General features: G+C 42.7%; 2 protein-coding genes and 3 non-coding genes across 5 annotated transcripts; all 5 read right to left on the bottom strand.

Annotated features, from left to right (window-relative positions):
- Nucleotides 1-271: 271 nt before the first annotated feature.
- Nucleotides 272-2,179, bottom strand: nppcl (natriuretic peptide C-like). The gene is made up of 3 exons (XM_063878410.1): nt 1,927-2,179; nt 1,120-1,275; nt 272-922 (listed from the first exon to the last, which is right to left on the bottom strand). The coding sequence occupies exons 2-3, from the start codon at nt 1,216-1,218 to the stop codon at nt 626-628; spliced, it is 396 nt and encodes a 131-aa protein (XP_063734480.1). The 5' UTR covers nt 1,219-1,275; nt 1,927-2,179; the 3' UTR covers nt 272-625.
- A 1,854-nt stretch (nt 2,180-4,033) lies between these two features.
- ncapd2 (non-SMC condensin I complex, subunit D2) lies at nt 4,034-24,404 on the bottom strand. The gene is given in 33 exon segments (XM_063878252.1): nt 4,034-4,314; nt 4,827-4,946; nt 5,102-5,270; nt 5,443-5,626; nt 7,004-7,084; nt 8,287-8,381; nt 8,466-8,643; nt 11,396-11,551; nt 11,685-11,808; nt 11,901-12,015; nt 13,160-13,320; nt 13,554-13,769; nt 13,870-13,945; nt 14,719-14,851; nt 16,843-16,979; nt 17,523-17,607; nt 17,761-17,935; nt 18,016-18,157; nt 18,160-18,215; nt 18,943-19,061; nt 19,189-19,405; nt 19,998-20,085; nt 20,174-20,308; nt 20,484-20,681; nt 21,630-21,777; nt 21,903-22,026; nt 22,132-22,259; nt 22,381-22,526; nt 23,024-23,199; nt 23,296-23,354; nt 23,443-23,518; nt 23,613-23,732; nt 24,270-24,404. Coding segments are annotated over 32 exon segments (4,218 nt in total). The 5' UTR covers nt 23,731-23,732; nt 24,270-24,404; the 3' UTR covers nt 4,034-4,231.
- On the bottom strand, nt 16,415-16,722 carry LOC134862475 (small nucleolar RNA U85). The gene has a single exon (XR_010165520.1). It is a non-coding gene; the product is annotated as a small nucleolar RNA U85 (small nucleolar RNA).
- On the bottom strand, nt 19,626-19,938 carry LOC134862476 (small nucleolar RNA U85). Its single transcript, XR_010165521.1, has one exon. It is a non-coding gene; the product is annotated as a small nucleolar RNA U85 (small nucleolar RNA).
- On the bottom strand, nt 22,618-22,943 carry LOC134862477 (small nucleolar RNA U85). The gene has a single exon (XR_010165522.1). It is a non-coding gene; the product is annotated as a small nucleolar RNA U85 (small nucleolar RNA).
- Nucleotides 24,405-24,511: the final 107 nt, after the last annotated feature.

The raw sequence follows: 24,511 nt of genomic DNA, 5'->3' as shown, positions 1-24,511 counted from the left end.
TGATTTAAGGGAGATTATATTTACCATCATTAATCCTAATCTGCCTAGCAACTAAAGGTACTAAATACATGTAGTGCAGTAGAAGTACACTTTTTACCTTAATGTACTAAGTTACTTTACACCTCTGCATTTAATAAAGCATTAAAAATATCTTTAAGAGGAATTAGAAGCTGCACTTTAAGGGCTAATTGAGGTGAAACGTGTCAATAGGGAGTAAACACTTTTAGATTTTTGTGTGGAAAGATAATCTGTGGATAAAAAACACAACACCTTAAATGTCAAATCCATTTATTCATGCAAATCATAAGAAAACAAAAATAAAATCAGCAGGAATCACAGGTGTTTGAATATCTATGTCCCCCCCCACCCCACAGATTTAACACGTCTAATCACATTTACTGTACGGAGACAAATGCCAGAAATACATAAAGTGCCAATTTACTTTAAACATAATATAAGATAAAAAGCCCAACAATCAGAGATGACTTGTGATGTAATACAGCTCACATAATACTCACTTTAATACGTGGAATAAACTACAGCTGCTGGGATGAGACAGAGAAGCATGTGTGTGTGTTTCCTTATAATACTCTTAGAAGGATCCCTCAGTCTTTATGTCTCCGCACTAACAGCCCAGTCCGCTCATGGATCCGATCCGGTCCAGTTTCAGCCCAAAGCAGCCCCGGTTCCAGCCCCTCCGGGAGCGGTCCGGCTCTGCTCGCTTCTGATTGACCAGAGCGCCCTTCAGCAGTCGCAGCCAGGGGGTCTCCGCCTGCGTTTGCGCCTCAGCATTTTTGGGGTACTCGGCTGCTTTGCCCCCCGAGGACAGCGTGGACTGCTCCTCTGCCGGGCTGTTCAACAGGTTCTCCAGGTCGTCCAGGGTCAAAAGGTCATTGTAGCGTTCCAGAAACTGCTCCATGAACTACAGAAGGGGAGAGAGGTTAGAGTTAATTGTCAGGGAGGGTAGGAGGAATGATTCAATCAGGGATACATTTCATTACTCTCTCTTCCTGCTGTCCCTCCCTCATTCTGGATTATCCTCTGACATCCACTCTCCCAATCCACTCTTTTCTCCCTTTTTTCTATCCTCTCAACTCCCCCCCCACTCCCCCTTTGTACCTGCACAGCGTCAGGAGACGGGTGCAGAGCGCGAGCCTCTGTGATGTCCAGAGGTGAGAGCAGCAGCAGAGCGACACACAGCAGCGCCGGACACAGCATGGCAGCAGAGAGGACGGACCGGAAAATAAAGCTGGAGCACGACTGAAAATACACCGGCTGCAAGAAATAAAGGACAATACTTTTGCAAAACTGTGAAATACGTACATACTGTTAATATAGAGCACTTTATCTTGCAAAATCTGATAGGAAATGATGGATTTTTAAACCTTTTTCAGACAAGTTTAACCAATCCTTAACAAAGTGACTTTAGGTTTAAGTGTTTTTCCAAAGTAATTTTTTAGCATTGAAATAAACATTAAAAATAGTTGAGTAATGCAAAATATGTAATTGTATCTAGGGTTACAACTTAAAGGTACATTGCAGACCATGTTTCTCTTTAGAGTCTTGCATCTATAATAAAAAAGTCAACGAAAATTAAATAAAATTGTTATAAATTATATTTTTTATTTTTAAAAAAATTGCATTTTAGAGGAATACTTTTTATTCCACATGAAATAGTTCTCAATTCAAGAGACTTTTGACCTAAAAAGTACGAATTAAGTGTAAAATTAAGAGAAATTGAGAGGATTTATTCATTTTATTGTTGAGAATTACATATAAAAGACTTAAAAGAAGTCTTTACATTTCTTTAATGTTGCTTTAAGCCTGAAATGTATCGTCTACAAAATAAGTAATTAGCTTTAATAAAAACAAAGTGTAAGAATGACTGATAATAAAACACTAACTATAAATATATAAAGTGCTCACCTGTTGTTGGGTTTCTCTCACAGCTCTTCTTCTGCTCTCACAGACTCCTCTCCATCGCTCGGGGTCGGTTACCTCTCAGTTGTCTGCACCTGCAGGGAGCATCACTTTCTCTCGCTGACTCCTCCTCCTCCTCCTCTTCCTCGCTCTCTGATGGAATGGAACAGAGGAAATTTTCTCTCTCGCTCTTGCGTCTGTCCTCTTGGTTAGGAGCGGAGCGTTGGGGCATCAGCTGGGATGCTGCAGAGGTTTTGTAGAGCCAGAGATGACAGCCCCCCCCCCGGTCTCCACCTACACACTCCCCTCACATCTTCCTCCTCCTCATCTTCTTTGGAGTGATGTCATAGTCTTGGAGAGCGTGCTTGTCATTGCCAAGGTGACTGTGTGTACAGTGCGAGTTAGAGGACTGCAGCACAAAGCGAGGTCAGAGGGCAGCAGCCCTCCTCAGAGACCTTTGAGTTATAAAAAGTGATCTCACGACTAATCCAAATTATATTTTTACTATTCTCTTCATGCATATCAGCCTCCCTCTCTTCCCTCTTTGTCTTCGGGGTTTTTCCCAGCATGCACTGACCTCCCCTCTCTGTTGGGTGAGTTACAGTCTGTCAGGGCCATCTGCTCCCTGTACCCCCTGCCGCCAAATTACAACACTGCTCCATCCAACTCACCGACCTCCAAGTTCACAGCCTCTGATTATTTCGGGTAAATAAACCTCCGTCACGCAGACAGTGGACATTTTCTCTTGATTAAAGAGGGCCTGTTCTGCTCCTTTCAGGTTCAGATCTGTTTTGTGGCTCTACTTTGACATGGTAACAAGCTTTGAAGCACAGTTGGTCCTCTCCTGTAGTGCGTTATATAGATTTATGTGCATGTAAATGGTCTGCAAAGGCTAAAATCCTGAAGTTTCCTCCAGAGCGAGTTTCTCTTCCACAACCCTGCCTCCATTGGACTCATTTGTTAACATAGTGACATCACTATGTAACACTCACTTCTATTGGCTATCACAACACATTGTAAATTGTAGTTTAAGGGGCAGGACATCTCGAAGAGGCCGTGCAATCACAACAGAGCCGGCCAGCTAATCAATCAGAGCAGCCTGGGCTCTGGTTTCAGACAGAGGGTGAAAAGAGGTGCTGCAGCACAGGCAGTATGAGAAACATAAAGAGCTTTCTGAACATTAAAGCATGGAGACATGTCCCAGGAGAGCACAAAATACAAACATGAACCTTGGAAATGACTATAATAGAGCCCCTTTATGGTTCAAAAAGTGCATTGTTTTTCTCATTATGCCTGTGCTGGATTTAAGCCTTTGGAGACATTACAGCACAACAAGGAAAGGAAAAACCCAAATGCATAATAGGAACCGTTTAAAGCAGCTTCTGTGAGCACAATGTGGGATGTTTCCTCATCTGCACAAACAGAAAGCAGCTTCGTAAATCGCTGCATACAGTTGTAAAAAAACGTTTTTTTTGCACTCGCCACCCACTGATACGTTTAACTCAAATAAAGATAAAAACCTGCTGCTGCAATCACGCAGTTAGCCTGTTGTTGGCGAGTGTCTTTACGTAACGTATCAATCACACACAGAAAAATGCACCCCTCTCATCTTTTAGGAGAGGACAGTGTGTGGGAGAGGGAGTAGGCGAACAGGAGAGATATGCATTGAGGAGAAAGGGAGGGCGGCTAAACCTCCATGTGTGTGATGTCAGTGAGGAGAGGAAAAGTAGGGAGAAGAGAGGAGGAGGAGGAGGAAGGAGAGAAGCACCAGAGTGAAGGCTAATACACGAAAGAGATTGATTACAGGCAAACAGAGGCGGACAGAACATGTGGAACGAAGAGGATTGTAAACAAACATGCAGGAACAGAACGTGTCTTTGGATTAAATCTGATATGAAAAAACATGCTGTACGGAACTAAATTGGAGGGAAAGGCTGTGGAGAAGCATGCAGGGCAGTAATACTGTCCAGGCAAGCTGTGACAAGCCATTAAATCCCCCGTCCCCCCGTCCAAACACATGATACAAACAGACACTCAAAGCTGTGTGTAATGACAGCGTAAATCCACTTGACAGCGGACCCCAGACCCTCTGCAGAAAGGAAACGGACAACCGTGGAGTTGTATCAAAACCAGAATTGGGTTTATTAAAAGAAGACTTATCATGAGGTTATATTAGTTTACCGCCAAGCAGCGATATGTTAAAAACCACAGAAAGTACAAGAGATTTAAAAACAGTAAAAATTCATTAAAATGATAAAAGATTCATATGGTTAAAAAAGAGACAGAAATAAGACAAACGATAAAACACAGATCAGTTTCTGAGGCGGGCGCGTCGGGATGTGCGGGCGATGGGAGTCGTCACTTTAGGCGTCTCACTCTCCGCCATCACAGCATCTGAGGAGAAAATAAATGAGGATTAGAGGCAGAATAATGCATGGGGTGTCACAAAACAATCATTGACTCAAAGGGAAATTCCACTTCAAGGTAGGAGTCGATTCACTTTTGAAACTTGGTGCTTCTCCTAATATGTCCTTATATTGCATGAAGTTGGTGCTTTGCATGTCATTTTCACTCTTTGGTGGGTTTGGGTATCAAATAACCTTTACTCATGCAACACCAGTAGCTTAGCGTTTTACTTTGACATATTCTTGACTTGTAGTTTGCAGATGTTTTCTATTAAATCGATCGGACACGTCTCCAGATCTGTGAACCACAGCTCACTTCTAAAAGTCTTTAATCCTCTTAGAGTTCAGTCAGGTGCTCCACAAACTCTGAGCTTTGTTGTATTGATCCAAGTAAGACATGGACCGAAACTCTAATATTATAACAGCACAACAACTCAAGTGAACTGATCATAAATCATAAGAAATTGGCCATGTAAAGTCCACAAGGAGTAGATTACTCACCTTCATCCTCTTCTTCTTCATCACTGCTGAAGGTGATCACAGGTTTCTTGGACCTGCGTGATCTCTGAGGCGTCATGAAACTGTCCTCGGCGCGGCCGGAAACCGAGGCCTTCGCTTGACCTAAAACAAAAAGAAGAAGATGGAACATTTGTCACAAAAAGATCTGTATGAAGACTGCATTTGCATAACGCTTTTCCAGTCTGAACTACCAACGTCAAAGTGCTTTTCAAAGAGCCTCAGCAGGGCCCTTAAAGTGAGATCCCGTGAGCACTGACCTCTCTTTGCCCCCCGCCGGCCTTTGGTGGCTGCAGGTGTTCGATTGACCGTCTTGTCCGAGGGTCCTCCTTCCCTCTGGTTCTCCTCGTCCATCTCGGGACTCTCCACGTTCTCCAGCCCCCGCGTGTGAACCGCAGTCAGCCGCTTCTCAAACTCGTCCACCTGGGCCTGGGGGAAAATAACGTATAAGTAAACCAGGGAATGATGCTGGAAACGGAGAGAAGTTGCATGGGAAGGTCAAAATGATGCAGAGATGTGCAAAAATGGTTCAGAGCGTAACCAAATGTTGTTGACCTGATGTGCATTAACGTTGCCCGTAATGTTTGTTTGTCCCACGCACCTTGAACAGGGCTTTGGCTCCGCGGCGCAGCTTGGCGGTGATGGACAGCAGCGGCTGGTAGACGCCGGGCTCCGTTAGCTTGTCGCTGTAACACTCCCAGCATTCCTGCAGCCTCTTGAAGCCGCGCTCGCACATGGAGAGCAGAGAAAGGGACACGGCCAAGTCACACCACTGCCGCTCCGTCCTGGGGGGAGGGGGGGCACAACGTGAGCCGTGGAGATTTAACCCGGTTACAAACTATGTGAAATGCATAGAAATTCCACATCCTCAACATAAGAAAACGCATTACTCAAATAAATAAATATGGCTTCGGTCCTGGCATTTGTTCCAAATCTCATTTCCCCAGGAACCTCATATCTAAATTCACTTTGCCATTGTGTAATGTGAAATGTCCTTCCTTTGAGCAGAGTATGGATGGAGCATGAGTCAGAGGCAGACTGAAGCCCGGCCAACTGCTCCATCCACATTCCTCTACTACACGGGGAGACGGTTTCCATGACAAAGTGAGAGAAGAGGGTGTCAGAGTGCAGGTGAGGTAGGTTTATTTGTGGATCATCTTTCAACAACAAGGGAAATCCAAATGCTTTGTGATTTAAAAAGGAACACATCAGTTAGATACTAAGATAAAAACTACAAGGCAGTCCCAGATATAAATACAAAGCCAATGAGGGCTTAGATGTTTTGGAGGGTTAGGGCAGATCTTTACTTGCAGGTATTTTTTAACGCTGCGATACCAGAGGCCTGTGTGTGAAACCTGATAATGGGAGCTGCTCTTCTGGTGTAAGTGAGTGACTTTTTACACAGATCTGTCAAAGTAGCATTAAGTTGCATCATTGATCCAGGAGATTGTACAGATCATTGCCTCTAAATCCTGCACCCTTATTGATTGGAATTGTCTCTATTATCTGAAAAAAGTCTATAAATTAAAGCCCTTTACTTTAGTTGATCATGAGTCCGTCTTTATGTAGATGTAGAATCTAGGACAGAGTTCATGATCGCAGATGTCAGTTCTACAGATCATATTGAAATTATTTTTAAAAGAGCAATCAGTGCTTTAAAGGGTAATGCACTGGAAACCACATGGCAATTTCACCTTAGACACTAATGATTAAATCAATACTTGAAGACGTTTAATGATGTGTCATTCAGTGTGCTAAAAGCATTCGGGCCAATTCATCTTTTTTTAGGATTGAAAACTAAATGGGTAACAAAAACGAGGAAATTGAATGAATTTACAATTTTAAAATAAAAAGGTATCTTGCTCACGCTACTACTTAAAAACGGGAATCGGAATATTAAGTGTTATTGGAGGGGGCTTCTCTAGGAGGTTCATGCCTGAAAGGAAAAAGAGGCGGCACATTGACGGGAAGAAGAAGAAGTAGGAGATGTCCGTCATTTCTGAATCTCACTGTAATGGTCAATCGTTCTTCAAGCACTAATTACCCTCACACCCCTTCCTGCATCGTGCACAAATTAAACGCTGCAGGGCAGACACACAGATGAGCAGGGAAGAGAGAACAACTGAAAGATGAGAGGGAGGGAGGTGGAGAGGTTCACTCACTTGGCAGTTCTGAAGCGCTGACACATTTTCTCTACGAGAGACTCGGTCTGCCGTTCCTTGGTGATGTAGGAGAAGAGCTGTCTGAACACACAGAAGAAAATACACCGTCTAAACACATCTCAAAATAAAGAACCTTTTAAACACGTCATGATTTCCCCGTCCTGCTGAGTCTGACAACTCCTCAGTGGAAAATGAGCAGATTAGAGCAACAGCTTGGAGGTTATCCTTCATATATTATTAATGATAATAAATAAAACTCAACTTTTTATTGAAGCTCTTAACTAATGAAGGCACCGCTCTGTTCTACTCTACGTCTATGCTTGATTTGTTTTGACTTCATTTCTAAAATTTTAATACTGTTGTTATTGTTGAAAGGCTGTATATTTTATTGGGTTGGGAATTGTGCTGCATGCTCTGTTGCCGCCTGAACGGCTTGTTTTGAATCCATGTAAAGCCCTTAAAAAGTGCTCTATAAATAAAGTTATTATTAATGCTTGTAGTACAATGTGCACATTTTTACTTCTACTTATAAATTATTCCATTATAATTTATTGTACATTTTCACATGACATTAATTTAAGTCTATTCTAATATTTCTATACACATTATTTCAAAATACAACTCATCTTATGGGATTTTTTAAAAACTTCTTAAGTTTCTTACTTTTTATTTTTACTATCTAGGTTTATAGCAATATTTTATTCCCAATTTATTTATAATTTTATTGGAAATGTTTTAACTTCCATCCATCCATCTTCTCCCGCTTTTCCGTCAGGGTCGCGGAGGTAACAGCTCCAGCAGAGAGCCCCAAACTTCTCTTTCCCTGGCCACATCAACCAGCTCTGACTGGGGGATTCCAAGACGCTCCCAGGCCAGCGAAGAGATATAGTCCACCTGGTCCTAGGTCTACCCCTCGGTCTCTTCCCAGCTGGACGTGCCTGGAACACCTCCCTAGGGAGCCGCCCAGGTGGCATCCTCACTAGGTGCCGAACCACCTCAACTGGCTCCTTTCAAAGCGAAGGAGCAGCGGTTCTACTCCGAGTCCCTCCCAGATGACTGAACTTCTCACCTTATCCCTAAGGGAGAGGCCAGCCACCCTGCGGAGAAATCCCATTTCGGCCGCTGGTATCCGCATTAGCATATTCTATTTTACTTTCTTATTACATTGGTAATTAAATTCTTCAAATGTTTGTATTGGTACTAAATATTTATTATTCTGAAATGGATCGAAGTATTTTAGATAATATTCTGATGAGAGTAGACACTAAAATGTTGTAACTCACTTCATGATGGTGTTGAAGTCCTCGGAGCTCATGCCTCTCTCGGGGTCAGACAGGCGGCTGATGATATCTGGGAGCAGGTTGTAGATGGCGTTATCCTTAAGGGTGACAAAGAGTTAAAAACCTCCCAATTACTAAGGCTCCATCAAATTAAGGCTGTGTGTGTGTGTGTGCGCGTGTACCTTGGAGGCCAGCTCGTTGAAGAAGTTGAGGGCGAGGCTGGTGATGTGAGGTTCAGGGTCAATTAGCAGCACAGCCACCTCGCTGACTTGACCTTTGACCTTGAGCACATCTTTAAGCACCAGCTGTGTGAGAACTGTCACTGCTGTCTGCCGCACGGAGGGAACCTCGTCACTGAGCCTAAAGAGGAGAGGAGGATATGGCTGATGAATAATTTGATGTGTACCTTTCTTAATCAGCCTCTAACCATGAATGATAGCCTCCTAATTTAACAGTTTTCGTATAAATGTTGAATAACGAGGTGAATTTTCCTCCCAACTGATTCATGATGAGTTACCAACATGCGTTTGAAAAAAGGCAAAGAAATACTTGAACTGCAATGACTGTGGTCAATTTAAGATAACTTTTATCACACAGAGAACATGCATTACTGTCAATTATCACATCAAATGGTATATTTAAAAGAAGTTGTTGTTAAAAACTGTGGTTTCATCAACAGTCATTAGGAAACATTTATGACAGATGACCACTCAAGCTCCTGAGCCACAGTCAGATAACCTGCAGTCTTTTTTTTGCCTTCATAAATAAAATGAATCCAATATGTAAAAACTTTTGAATATTTTAAAGTTAAAGTGACATTTAGTGGCAGAAAAGGAAAAGTCGGAGGATCACCAAATTCAGTAATGGCACCGTTAAGGTTTGGAAAATCAACAACCAAACTAAAAACTAGGGTGGAGGTAAAACTCTCACACCTGTGCATTTGTAATTTCCCAGTCCCAGATGATCAAACTTTTTTATAAACAATGTGTTATTAAGCAGAAAGTGAGTAAAACCAAACCCCTGTCACAGCCTCGGCTGAACACAATGGAGTTGGACAGGCTGTAGCAGAGCAATCTGATCGCTTTCTGAGGCCAATTTAGATTTACCCTCACCCAAAACCAGAACACAAAAGAAACTCATTAACCATTTCTCATGTATGCCAGAGAGCAGGACTCCTGGCAGATGATCAGACACTTGTTCATAACACACTCTAATGCCAGTGCGCGAGTTGGCAACGGGTAATTAATTCTTAATGCGCTTATCAGGAGGCTCCAGGGCGGCCGCCTGGAGGAGAGTGGAGGTGTTGGTGTGTGGGAGACAATTAGGGAACATTATGACATGCTTATCAGGTGGAAAACACAAGGAGGGCGGTGCAGCATAATGAAAGGACCGAATGTTTCACACGGCCGAAACAAGTCAATGCGAGCATCTTCACCGCTGTAATTAAAAGCACACTTCATCAAACATGGAAACTTCAGTTTCTGAGTTTCGCTACAGGGAAACATGCAGAAACCATTAAGGGCTTTACAAATGAAAGCTTACCTACGAGAGTAAACCTTTATAAGACCCTTCAACTTCACCCCAAATTACTCCCGCCTGCTCAGCCAACCGCTCGGTATAATTACGACACACTAGTCATTGATTCGACTCAACACACCAGCAATTAGGCTGTTCCTTGTCTCCAAAAGTGCCCTTCGTCTGAGGCGGTCACGGGAACTACCCCGGGTCGCGTGTGGGGGTGGGTTTCATCTACTGGCCATTTAGCAATGGTCAGTTTCCATGGCAACCGCAGGTCAGTTTTCAAAGAAGAAATCTGACGCACTGCAGATCGCAAAGTTCGTTTGCTCCATTGAAATAGTTTTGCGGGAGGAAACTTAGTTCCTTTGTTGATCTGAACAATACTACTTAATATGACAAAGTAAAGTAGCAAACAAAGGTACTGATGCATACCACCATACAATTCCAGGTACCAGTAGTGTTCAATATTGGCATTCTAAAAACAAAACCAACAAACCAAAAATAGACAATCTGCATTAACAGAAATATGAGAACTTCAAATCAGTCAGTGTTTGAACACAGTTTTAAGGACTGCTGTACTATAATTTGCTATACATGGAAACGTCCACTTTAAAAAGCTGTTAAACTCCGTGTGTTAAAAGCATTCATTGCCAATTTAGCTTTTTGTGACGGGGCTGAACACAGACTGTGGGTAAGGAGGAAATGTGATTAACTTTATGAAATCTTTCTGTGTATCTTCACATGAGAGTTAACGAACATAGCTCATGTCAAAGTTTGAGCCGTTTTTTTACAGAGAGGGAAGTAGATTTTTTCAGAAGAGGCAAGGGTAACAGTACCAGCATCAGTGTTAATGCAAGGGGTCCCCAATCCCTATATCAGACATCCGCGTACCCTGGATAAAAACTGATGTATGAACATATATTGTACCATGATTGATATCATCCGTCCCCTATTTATTTGGAGCTCCCTAAAAAACACAGCCGTCTGAAGCTCTATTAGACTCTATTTTAATTATACCGTTTTTCACAAACAGAAATATTGTTTTCTGGCATCACTTCAACGCGTTATGAGGAAAATCTGCATTTCGGTATGAGGGCACAGCGCCCCTGTTACCCAGTTTAGACAAACTAACCTAAACTTTGGGGACATGGCTGAAGGCAAGCTGCGGGTAAGAAGGAAAATGTGATGACGTAGCAGAATTAGTCGAGTGTGTCTTGTCTTAGTTTACAAACATAGATCATCTCAAAGTTTGCTCCCCCATTAAAGAACTGGTGATGGAAAGAGGAAACTTTTTCCATCATGTGGTTCAGTGGAGCATTATGACAGCAGCTGAGAGGAACTGGGAGATGGTGGTGGGATCCGGCTGACGATGGCTCAAGAGAAACATCTTTTACAGAACACCCACTCAGAGTCACGTCAAGCATTAGCCATCCTTGTAATGTTGTGTGGAAATAAACAACAGGATATGGTGATGATGTGCGTCTAATTGGAAGATTAGCTGATCAGTGAGGGGGTGGTGATGAGCACGAGCTGCCGGCGTGACAGATTCATTCACTCGGCTGATTTTAATTGAACTCGTCATGTCGTTCATTACCTGGCATAGAGGTTCTGCGTCCAGGGCTCCAATATGTTGGGGAAACGGACGATGAGGTCACCAAGGGCTATGACGGCGTTGGCTCTTACCACAGGGAGGGTGGAGCGCTCCAGCACCGTGAACATGAGGCGGATGTTATCTTCACACACCGAAGGGCTGATTTTTAGAGAGAGAAATAACAGCATTAAAAGTTATATCCTGATAATTTACACTTTATGATGAGCAGCTTGATTTGTTGGGGTTCCCCCCCCACCCTGGTTGTTGCAAACACACGGAGGCAAACCTTTACCTGATCATCATGTACTGAGAGAGAGCCAGGCAGGAAGCAGTGGTGAGCTGTGGGTGGGAGTAGCGTCCCGGGGAGCTGCAGACTCTTACCAGCAGGGGAAGAAACGCACACAGCAGGTTCTCCTCTAAACGCACAGAGGGAGGAAGAGGCTTGAATTAACACATGCTAACATTATTAAGTATCTGTGTCAAGAACCTATGAGGATGTTTTAATTACCAGCCAGTAATTCAGTCTCGCAGATCTTTCTGATGAGTTCAGCCTCGGTGTCTTCAGCAGAGGCTCCCATCAGCCCCAGCTCCTCCTCCATGGCGCTGTCGTTGGCTGCTTGTTGCTGGAAAAACGTAAATTATTTAAGCTCGTTTTGCCTTCTTAATGTATTTAAATGTAATTGTGTAATGCATTTGTTGCATTACATCTAAAAGGCTTTAACGGTTTGTTCTTTTTAAAGCACTTTGATTTTCCTCTGGTTGGAATATGCTTTATAAAAAGAGTCACTAGCAGCTTTCTGACTTTCCACTGACGGTGCAATCATCCGAACAAATGGCATTTGGGATAATCACTGAGAACTCGCAGCTTATTTTATCTGCTATTCAGAGAAAAATATGCTTATTATCTTGAATAATTAACAAAAAAGAAAACGGTCTAATGCTAATTAGGGAGAAGTTCATTTTCCTGATCCCTGGTGTGATGAGCAGTGATGAGCCATCACTCATCTGACTGCACCACTAAAAGTCATCATGTCAAAACACCCCGCTGAGACTCAGGGATGTCATCATGATTCTTGTCACACAGGGGGCTGTTTTCACTTCACTTTTAATTTGGCAGAAGCACTTTTTAACAATCAAGTACAAACTGAAACTGGTCTCAAACTGACTCTATTGCTGATTAACACATTAATTGTTTGACTTTAAAATGTCATACAATTGTGAAAAGCAGCGATCAGAACCCTGCAGAGCTCAGAGTGACATGCATATTGTTTCTTTTATCCAGGCAGTATCTTTAGATAGGTTAGAGACGACTTACTGAAGCTAAATAGTTTGTTTTGATTTGTTACAGCAGCAGGACATTGTACATGATCTTAACATGTAAACATGAAATATATTAATAACAGTTTGGAAGATATACATCTATAGCTAATCTTCAAACTACACAAGGAAAAATACAAATATGAAATCATAAAACTCATTGAAAAGCAGCGAATCACTAGATTAGAGGAGCTGGAATTATAAAACATTTGGGTATTTTTCTTTGAATTAACTAAACACCTACATCCTGTCTCTCACTCTAAGTGCAGTGCTTGACATTCACATTGATGAAGACTCAATCAAAAGACAAAAACTAAACGTCTATTGTGAATAACAATCACAATCTCATCTCCACTTTAGATCATGTACCAACTAATTCAAGGGGGATTGTCCTTGAATGACTGTTCGTGCTGAAAGGTGTTGAACAGTCAAATGTTTTTGCCTCATTACCTTGGCTTTGCTGGAGGGGCCCTTCTCCTTCTCCTCTCTCTCCTCCGTCTCCCGCCTCCTCCTCCTCAGCTCTGTGCTCACGCTGCGCTCCAGGTGAGACACCTGCCAGAACGCCACGCAGCCACACAGAGCCAACAGCTGTGCCAGACACACACAGTTCACTGCAGGAGGGGAGGACACACACACAGACACTTGATTAAGAATGTGATGGACAGGTTACACTAGGTCAATAGATACGTTTCCATTACGGCTGTACCAAATAGCTCCTTCATTAAGTTTCAAAGCATATCATTATTCTGTCTGAGGCCAGTACTTCTGCACGGTTGCCAAGGTTCCAGTATTACAAGTATTATAGTGTTTGATGAATTGATTATGGCAGCATAGCGGGACTCGCCTTGTTCACTTGGTTCGTTGGACTCTTGCGTTACGTCCTGAATTTGGGTCGCGTCCTTGTTGAGTTCGCCACCCTCTGCGATTTGATCCAGTAAGAGGCGAGCGCAGCGCTGCAGCAGCCGGGAGCACAGCTGGTCCGGAGACTCAGCCAGGAAGTAGAGGAGACGCACCGCCTGCTCCATGAAGCTCTGCCAGTGAGGGTCCTCCATCACCACACCTGCAGCCGTCAACAGAAAGCAGTGAGCGGGGGGAATGGAGAGTTGGGAAGGCTAAGAAGAACTAATGCTTCAACAAAGGGCTCATATGTCTGTGTTTACCTTCAGCGATGGCCTGTGTGAGGCAGGTGAAGAGCTGGTGGTCTTGCGGCAGTCTGAAGGGAGCACCTTTTGATTGCTGGATCAAATAAAAGAGCAGAAAACAGGTTTGAAGCCCTCTACATGTTTATATGTGTTATAGCAACTGATGGTTTTCTCTAACCAAAAGAGTGTAAATAAACACTTTATATTACCTTGAAATAGTCAAATATCACGTCATATTTGGTGGGGCTACAGACAATGAACTTTAACCATACATTTGTATTCAGTTTATCTTTGAGACCAAGTGATTGTTTGTACCAAATTTAAAGAATGAAATATGGAATTCACAAGAATGAGACGTACAGATGAACAACCTGAGAGCATAATGCCGTTTTGGTGCAGTGGCATGATGTTTTGCTAATATACAGAACACATATTGCTAGCAGGTGACTGTGAGCATGGTTAACCATTTGCAACTCTATTTGAACTTTTCCTGAAACTTCCTTAGAGTTTGGGAAGTACTGAGTCAATTGATAAAACTTGCAGAATCTTCAAATTTTCCTTCAAAACTACAACAACATTTTTTAATGAAATGCAATACGGCTTTCATTTACGCAGCGCTATCCATTCGAAATCCCATGTGTCAATATAAATATAGAAAATAGAAAGCAATGTCTGTATATATTGTTTTATAGCTGGGTTATCAGAAATCCCGAGAAGTATCTAGAGCGGACTGAAAGACGTCTTATAGCTGTCCATAAGTACACACATTTATCTTTTTACTTATCAGCAGAGAATATTTCGGACTGAATGTGGCTCTCTGGTCACCAAGAGCTGCTGAGAAGCCAGTCATGATTCTCTTCTTCTTACCCTGATGTGGTCAGTGATGCTGCTGATGGTGAGGACCGAGTCTCTGGCCAGAAGAAAGTCTTCCGTCACTTTTTCTCCCAAGGCCACCGAACACAGAGTGTCCAGATTACTGAGGACGACCTCCCTCTCTGCTCTGTTGAGACACAGAGAAAGTATAGACATGTTTACAAAATGAGGAGTATGGATTATATATGCACATATGATTAGTGCTTATGCTCAATAACATCCCTGCCCTGCATCACCCCACCGGCTGCACAGATAATGCGTGTAGGAGGACGGATTAGGAGAAATAAGATGTGAAAAGGTTGTGAATGCTGCGGCTGCATGAAGGGAGGCAGCAGTGTGGGAGGACTGCAAATAGTCTCTTAACTCACTCCCTCTTTCCTACAGCTGTGGCAGCCTTTGAGGTAGAGAGGGGGAACACTGAAAGAAATATATATATTCAGTGGAATGAACTGGCAAGGAGCCCAGTTATGTGGTCGTGACTTCGATTACAATGGAGAGGAGCCGAGGTTGAGCTTATATTCTGGCTAATGAGGGATTAGCTGAATGTCAAGTAGCTGAGGGAGGACCGTGATGGAAAAACGTAGCATCTGTGCAGCGAGGAATGTTGCAGATTTCACATTATTTGGAAAATTGTTCATTACTTAATTGTTCATGAGTCAACTACAGCTTTTTCAGGTCGGCATAAAATCTGGATTTTAATACAGGTGTAGACTTTATCTCAAAAGGGTGTTAAAGTGAGTTTGAAAGCCAACATATTTATATTATTTAATTGGTTTCTTCTTTCATTTGAGGTAGGGTTGTCCAAATTAAATCATTTTGACCGGTGATTCCTGATCATTTAAAAGCAAATAAAAGTTGCGTCACTGTTCGGACAGAGTGTGTGTCGCTCTTACAGCTAAATTAAAGATTAGGAAAGAAAGCAGACAAATGAGTATTGAAATATTAAAACTTTGATACAATGCTTCAGAGGATTGTCCAACTGTTTAGAACAAAAGCAGAGATTATCCCGTGTTGTTTTAAGAAGCAACATCTTGACACTGATAGCGCTCAGTGAAAATCACAATGACCGTATAATCACATTTCACAGGCAGCCACATTTAAAAGCGTTTTACTCTGTCATCAGTCAGGACAGCTCAGAGTTGCAGAAACATCACAACTCAAACACCTCAGTTAAATCTTCTCTCAACACACCTCGGCCCTCTACAGAACAAACAAGGCGTAGATATGCTCAGCACATGACAGAAGCAGAGTTGTTTGCGATGACTGTTTCTAAATTGGACATTAAATACAGGCTGTAGAGCATCATGTCTAATTATCCTTCAGCTTGCCACATTTGTTTTGATAGTCATCTCCCCCGACACATCTGCACTGTTCACTGAGGGAACGGAGATCAAATCACAACATGGAGAGAATGAAAGTTGAAGTTGGATTGCTCCGTTAACTAGATCCCAACCAAAAGACCAGGCTGAAGGATTTAGGAATGCATTATGGGCAAATGGATGTCACATGGTCTCTGTTTAAATAGAAAACAAAATGTTTTTGATAAATAAGGATATGCCGTTCACACATCAGATAGCGAACAACTTTTAGAATTCCGGATATTTCTTCAAAATGATCACTTTTTCCTAAAAGTTCTGATATATTCCAACCGTAGATGGAAATAGACCTGGTTTGCCGAGTTCATGAATTTTGCCCTCAGATTACCAAAGAGCAACTCACAGCTGACTGAAGGTGAAGAGAGCTGTGTGAACTCCTTGCCTCCCACACACACACCACACACAGACAGACACACAACCACACACACTGTCAGCATCCTCCCTGTGATTACTCCTCTGACTTTAGAGGAATAATTTGGGTTGAGCTGGGTCACTGTAGGCAGGCCCTTACAGCAGCGCAGGAACGTTTCTCTGCACTGCCAAGATTACCTGCCAGTTGAGGCAAAGAGGAACCCAGCTCTCATTCAGTCAGCTCGTATTCGCCTTGGTATCATCACTGGGCAAAATGTCACCGGCTTTTCCCTCCAGCTTGTCTTTTAGGTCTGAGTTTAGCAGCCTTTTCTCAGATCTGCACTGCTGACATGTTTTGTGACCACTAATCAACTTCTCACGCAAGTCTTACCGTGCAGCCATCCCCAGCAGTAACACAGCAGCTCGTCTGCGTAAACCAGAAGTCTCTCGTTTGCCGGTGAACCGCTCCCACAATACCTGCACCACGGTGGACTGGAGGAGGCTGCCACTGCCAAAGAACTCCTGCACCTGAAGAAGCCACCAAATAAATGTAAGGATGATTAGGCCTCAGGTTTTATTATAAGATGCATAAAAGCCAACATACGATGGACATTGAGCTGTACCAAATAACGATAAAAACAACACAGGAATGCTTTTGATTTGAGCATTTTTCAATAACTCCCGAACATGATCCAAAGTGAACAATTATTGAAAAAATCTAGATAGAATATTATCCAAAATGTTTTTATCTTATGAAATATTCTGCTTTAATACACATTTCTTGGCCTTTAAACAAAAGGTTTTCTCCCCCACTTGAGGCACAAAAGGGAAATGACGCTCTTGTTTTAATAGGAAAGTCTAGCAGTACCATAAAATACATTTTTAGAACTTCATAGATCTTTTAAATCCCCAGTTTATTGATGCTTTTATAATAATAAAGTAAACCCATAGTAGACGCCTTACATAACCATTCTGGAGTTTACGGCTGGTACAAAGATGTGTCAGTTTGTTTTTTATATAAATTGGGCGTCCTACACAGAAAATAAAAGATACAAAAACAACAAAACTCACTATTTCCTCCAGACACTGGATAGTTCCCAGAGAAGCATCCACCATCAGCTCAGAGAGGCTGTCAACCAGAGTGTGGGCTTTCATCCTGATGAAACGAGACAGTTACTTTAATAAGACGGTGCTAAAACAAATCTTTCTAAGTGTTTTGGGTCGCCTGCATTACACTATTTGTCATTTTGACCATGTACACATAATGCCCATACTACATATTGAGACAGTCTGAGATGGGTTTACAGACCTAATGTTTTCTCCCTGAGGGTTCAGATACAGGCGCTTGTAGGCCTGAACGACAGCATCTTTAATGGCGGCGTCCGTGGACCAGACCAGAGGCAACATCTTCCTCACCCCACTCACTGAGTTGGCCACGCTGAACTCGCACACTGTCACACAAAACTGCACCGCCTCCTGCACCACTGAAACCAAAACTACAGTTGTCACGTGATCCTTTTCTGAAATTAGGTATGGTTTGCACTTTGATGAATATGCCTTGTACCTGAAGTGGTTTTCAAGTAGAGCATGGTGTTGATGACAGCTATTGCTCGCTCCACCTGTAGGGCGAAGGTCTCCGTGTCTTTCAGGTACTGCACCAGCATCTCCTGCTTCTTCAGCTCCCCCTCCTCCCCCTCTTTCTCTGTCTCTTCTGAGGGGTTGGTGGTAAGTTCTGGCTGATCTCAGCAGCGTCCTCATCAGAGCCTGAAGAGAACATCAGAGAGAATATGATGTGCTGCTCGATCACTCGGCAGCTGCTGTAAACTAATTAAATCAACTCTGTTCTCTTCACTGTGAGGCTTTGAGCATGCAAGGCTTTTGCAGAAGTGATACATTTACATTGACAGCATACTAAGACATAAGCTATCAAATTCTGATTGCACAATAGTCTTTTTTTTCACAAGAAATACAGGGTTTGCAGGTTTTATCTCAGCCTTGTCTGCTGGATGCCAAAACAGTTATCAGCAGACACTTATTATGCAATTTAGTTGATGTTTTTATCCAAAGCTCTTACATACACATACTGTAGCAACATGTCTACAGGAGAAATCTGGGTATCTATCATAATGACACTTGGAAATGTTTATTGAAGTGTCTGGGACCGTCTTAAAAGTAGCTATAATACAAAAGGCTGAAATCTGAAAAGGCTTGGTCAACGGTTGTGAAAAAAGTTGCTTATTTTGTTCATGTGATGAAGTGTATGTATCTGGGAGGGTAGTGTGCTATGCTCTTAACTATATCCTCTATTGAGAATGACTCAAAAAAGGTACATTTTATAGACAAGACCCAAAGATAATGTGAAATGAATTTGTTCAATTAGGACAAAAAGCAAATAAATTAATCTTAAATGTATTCAATCTTGCTTGAATTAAGAGAGAGCACTTTGATAACTACTCTGGATAGAAGTGCATTAGGAGAGTGCAGGCATTACCTTTGAATATGAGAGCCAGCGTGTCCATTAGAGTCTCTGGGGTGAGAGTGGACAGAGAGGCAAACCTCTCAGATTCAGGGAAGCAGCGGTGGGCTTTTATACAGAGACGCACAGCATTCCTGCAGGAAGGGAAGACAAAAGACATTTATAATAACTGGATTTATGACAGAAAAGGGGGGAAAATCCTCGAAGTAGTGCCATTCTAGTGAACTTTTACCATGGACAGCTTATTGTTATTCGCATCACCTGTATTTGTTGACACGGAGGTACTGAGCAACCTGAACTGCAGTTGCTCTGTCATCCTCTGTCTCCTTGTCTTCCTCCACATCCCCGTCCTCCTCATCCTCCTCTTCTTCTTCTTCTTCTTTCTCTACTTCGCTCGTGGGCTCCAGCTCGGTCCTGACAGTGACGAGCAGCTCGGGCTCCATGGCGGCCCACAGCTCAGAAGCTTTAATCACTGCAACTGCAGCGAGGGGGTGGACAAATTCAAACTCAGGTTAGAGATACCGGGAGAATGAAGAGGGACAACGGACAGGAAAATATATTAAAATTAAACCAATTAGCAACAATAACTGTTCTCTTAAAAACTGAGATTGTAAAAGGTGGAATGGCCAGCATTTAATCATATTTTCCATTTAAATGAGATGGCAACATTAGACCTGGTTTGCCGAGCTCAAGAATTTTGCCCTCAGATTACCAAAGAGCAACTCACAGCTGACTGAAGATCAAAGACAGCTGGGCGAACTCCTTGCCTCCCACACACACACACACCACACACAGACAGACACACAACCACTCACACTGTCAGCCTCCTCCCTGTGATTACTCCTCTGACTTTAGAGGAATAGTTTGGGTTGAGCTGGGTCACTGTAGGCAGGCCCTTACAGCAGAGCAGGAACGTTTCTCTGCACTGCCAAGATTACCTGCCAGTTGAGGCAAAGAGGAACCCAGCTCTCATTCAGTCAGCTCGTATTCGCCTTGGTATCATCACTGGGCAAAATGTCACCGAGCATTTGGGAAAATAAACACATTTTGAAACCCGGGTTCACCCTCACCTGGTGCTTTCCCCTCCAGCTTCTCTTTCAGCTCTCTGAGTTTAGCAGCTTCTTTCTCCAGCGGTTTCTTCAGATCGGCACTGCTCAGCTAAAGAAGTGACAACATATTTGCATGAGATTGTGAAATCAAGAAACAAGTCTGTTATTTTAGCTTTAATTTTGTCGCGTTGAGTTACCTTGCAGCTGTAGGGGTTGTGTGCGATGAAAGCTGCCAAGAGCTGGATGGCGCTCTTTACCACATTTATGGATTTGTCCATCAAACGCCCCACAGCGAGCTCCATCACCTCACTGTACTTGAACAGGGGCAGCGCCTAAACACAGACAGCTTATTACCAATCTTTAGTAACTCTTGTTATCTAGCTTCTACCACACTTCATTCTATTTGTTACACATCTTTTGTCTTCATCTATCCTTGAGCTGTAACAATGGACACTTCCCCTCTGTGGGAGAATAAAGGATTTCAGATTATTGGTGAATTAAATTTACTTTGCTGTTGACGATGCGTGTGTAAACCTGCAACACACGCGCCCTGACATGGGAATGTGTGTCATGCAGATGTTCCTGGATGGTGTCGAAGAAGCGGTCGCGGTCAGCTTTACCGGACTCATCGAGCCCGTCGCCACACAGGACTCGCACCAGGATCTCCCCCAGCACCTCACACACGGCAACACGCATGGTGTGGCTCTGCAACACAAGGAAATAGACAAGAGGTCCACATTCAATTTAGTTTCAGGGCAAGACTAAGCTTTTGTGTAAGAACTTCTTGAGCAAATAAAACATGAACACATTACTTTTGTGTCCTAAACTCTGCCCTCAGAGAGAAGATGCGACTCATTGCTAACTGACTTCATAGAGAAACTGGCTGAACTCCTTGCCTCCTACAAACACACAGACAGACACACAACCACACACACTGTCAGCCTCCTCCCTGTGATTACTCCTCTGACTTTAGAGGAATAATTTGGGTTGAGCTGGGACACTGTAGGCAGGCCCTTACAGCAGAGCAGGAACGTTTCTCTGCACTGCCAAGATTACCTGCCAGTTGAGGCAAAGAGGAACCCAGCTCTCATTCAGTCAGCTCGTATTCGCCTTGGTATCATCACTGGGCAAAATGTCAACGGCACAGGAAGAAATTACCCTTTGGTTGAATGTAAATGGAAGAATTACAGAGGTGTGTTTTCTTTGCAGCAATAAGGAACTAACTTTTAAATAAAGACATCACTTGTTAAGTCCTAAATGAGAGGTGATGCATTGTGGCAGTATGATCAAAAGCGTAGGCAACCCTTTGTGTTGCTTCATACTTAAATGCAAACTAAAGCTTTGGAGTGTCTGAAATTCAGTGGGTGCTGTGAGGTTCTTTTCATGTGAAAATATCCCTTCAAGTTGTCTGTTTTTCTGTGAAGCAGGAGATATATTATCTCTCTAGTACTGAAAAGAGCATGAATTGGAAAATTTGACAAAAGCATTTTCTCTTTTGTCTTTTGTCTCATGCCCGTTCAATATGAGTTTACTTAATAGCACAAGCCAATTACAACCGCCAATGAATTGATGGGTAAGATGTAGTACCCGGGATAATAGTGGTGCATTATTAATGTAAAGTTAGCAGGTTTAACATGTTAAAGTATGCATTACCTCTCCCTCCAGGTGTGTGATGAGCACACTGATGTTGGGCATCATTAATTCAGGAACAAGGGTGCCGAGTTCAGCAATGAAAGAAGCAAAAGCTTTGACCCCGGCGGAATCTCTGGCAAGCTCCTCACTGGATCTCTGACCAATCTCCCTGAATAAACAGGACGGGGGAATTAAAAAAAAACATGTTTTATGTTATTTGCATTCACAGAATCTGAATTGCTTTAACAGATCGTTTTTAGGAACATATTATGCACATACAAAATGTTAACTGACCTAATAATTTCTCCTATGATTCCCCTGACTCCATATTCTGTGCTCCACACAGACACTGCCTGAGCAAACACAGAGGACAACTGTTCGAAGTGTTGCAGCAACTGGATCACCTTCACACTGGCACCTGAAAGCATTTAGAGTATTCACTAAAATGTACAATTACTGAATAACAAGAGGTCTAATAAAGGCCTCTGTTAGAAATCTTGGGTTCAGAATATGACAGACTAACCAAGGAGGTGGTTGTACTTCTTGATCAGCAGCCCCAGCAGGTGGATTATACAGTCTCTGGTGGGTTTGCTCTTGACGTGGCCGATGGTTGGATTCTCAAGGAGTTTGTAGCAGCAGCAGGTCACACAGCTAAGGAAACGAAAAAATATAATGTTGAGTCATGCCGTTGAATGATAATATTTGCACAGACAAAACCTGAACAGAAGAAATTATATGTGCTCTCAGCCAGAGATCTCCATTCGAAAAGTACCTGATGAACTCTTCCTCCACCAGGGAGAGGTTCCAGAGGGAGCGGACATCCAACTGGAGGAGCTGCACAAGAGCCTGCAGCACTTTCTCTCTCTCAGATTCCCACTGCAGCAGCCCTTCGCTGCCACCTTTGCCTTTTTTACCGCCCTGTGGAAGACGAAAAAAACATGTTTAAGCTTCCTAGATACTGAAAATCAAATCATCCTACACATAAACAATACAATTAGCTTACAACACATGCCCTCAGTTTACCAAAGACTGTAATTCATATTTCAAACCTAATTTAGAGTATGGTCTAATGCCTGCTGATACGTATACATTCACACAAGACACACAAAGACCAAATAAACATCCACACATTGTTTGACATCTCCTACCTGCCCTGTCCCATTACTCTTGGGAGGGCAGATGTGGAAGTTGACAGGTTAACTGTGGTTGGGGCCTTACAGCAGTGTGATAAAACTCCATCACAACACCAAGACTACCCATCTATCAGCAGGCTAGAAACCACAAATCGCTTGGTTTGACTGCGTCATCAAACTTGCCATGATATCATCATGCGGGCCATCAAAATTGTTAGACAGCAACAATTCACTGTCATAGCCATTAAAAGGGGTTTCTTGGTGCATTTCCTATAACCATACCTTTCCAGGTGCCGTGATAATACTCTGTCTGTAGGAGTCACTCTCAAAGTTCTCAGAGAGTTTGCAGAGCAGGTAGACGCTCATTTTAACAGCGTTGAGTTTCTCTTTGCGCTCTGCAGCTGTTATGGAGGTTGAGATGAGAAGGGCTGGCAGGGAAGTTGACAGGCCACTAACCACTGAAACAGGAAAGAAATTAATAAATTATCTTGTGTTGAGTGTTTGTTATTGTGTATTTTATGATATTGAAGCATAAAAAGTCAAAAAGGTCTTACCTTGTACAAGTAAGTCAAGAGTGTCCTCTTTTACACAAGGCTCCACTGAGTTGCAGTGCCTTAAAAAAGGTAAGACAGTAGATTGGTAAGCATTCAGCTCTTAAAAACAACCACTACAGCAGGCTATAAATATTCTAAATGACTTACTGTAGTACGCTGTATCCTGTGTCAAAGTGTTCCAATATACACAAAGGTCCTTGGCTTCTCAGGGATGCCTTAAATTCTGTGTGGTACAGAGACAAACACCTTAGTCACTTTAAGTCAGTAAAACTTCAGCCCAAAAAACAAATCTCACAAAGAACATATCCAGTACTTACTATGAAGATGGGATGAAAGGTGTTTTGGGGACACAACATCTTGAACGACGTACTGGTTGATGCCTCCACTCTTCACCAGGTCACCCACACACACAGGCACAAAAAAGTCCCACGACATCCCTGCGTCAAGCACCACAAACAGACACAAACGGTTTACAAAACCAGCTTAGTTCACATTGATTTATTTGATTAGTGACATCCTGATGTTCTTAACAGTTAATCCTTGTGCTCAGTGCTTCCCAAGCTGCCTTTAACGAGAGGCAGAGAATGAAGAAATACTTAGATCTTGCAGTTACACGTTATGTTTAACTGCAACGTTCTTAACGGTTACACATAAAGTAACACTAGCGTCGATCATTAAAACATACTGGTACGCCAAGGTGCACAAAATTCAACATTAACACTGAAATTATGCTAGAAGTATGATGTAATTAGGAAAAGTGAATACGTTGTTCTCTCATCAGTACGGGTTTGTTGTTGTGAATTAAGCTAGCCCGACCAACAGCTAGTGCTAGCAAAGTTAGCAAGGTAGCTAACGTTAGCTGCTAACTGTTTAGCTTCGTTAGATGGCTGTAACGTCATTATTTATATAACGAAAACAACTTACGCTACACTCAACAACAAGGCTTTTGAACTGTTTTAGAAAGATTATGTCACCTTTAGCGTCTGTTGTCCCTTTATCCACGGTGAAGACCTCTGGGGACTGAAGGTGTAGCTGCTCTGTCCGCGGCTGCTGTGCAGTTTGAATCCACGGCTTTTCAAACTTTATTTTGGACCTCGCGCCAAAGCAATGGCGCTGTGACGTCACACGTTAACGGGGGCGTACTGCAGCAGTCGCACATTTTATTTTACGAAAGAAATGTTTAACCGAGGTTTTTGGACTGACACTTTATTTCTTA

This window comes from Eleginops maclovinus, chromosome 3 (genome assembly GCF_036324505.1).
Source record: "Eleginops maclovinus isolate JMC-PN-2008 ecotype Puerto Natales chromosome 3, JC_Emac_rtc_rv5, whole genome shotgun sequence".
Lineage (NCBI taxonomy): Eukaryota > Metazoa > Chordata > Actinopteri > Perciformes > Eleginopidae > Eleginops > Eleginops maclovinus.
Note: the sequence above shows the minus strand (reverse complement) of the source record. Positions and strands in the feature narration are given on the sequence as shown.

Bases quoted from the DNA above. Each gene is read 5' to 3' on its own strand.
- nppcl (XM_063878410.1), bottom strand. From the start codon at position 1,218: ATGCTGTGTCCGGCGCTGCTGTGTGTCGCTCTGCTGCTGCTCTCACCT. The intron at 923-1,119 runs GTACAAAGGGGG...CCCCTTCTGTAG, and splicing joins CGTCTCCTGACGCTGTGCAG to TTCATGGAGCAGTTTCTGGA.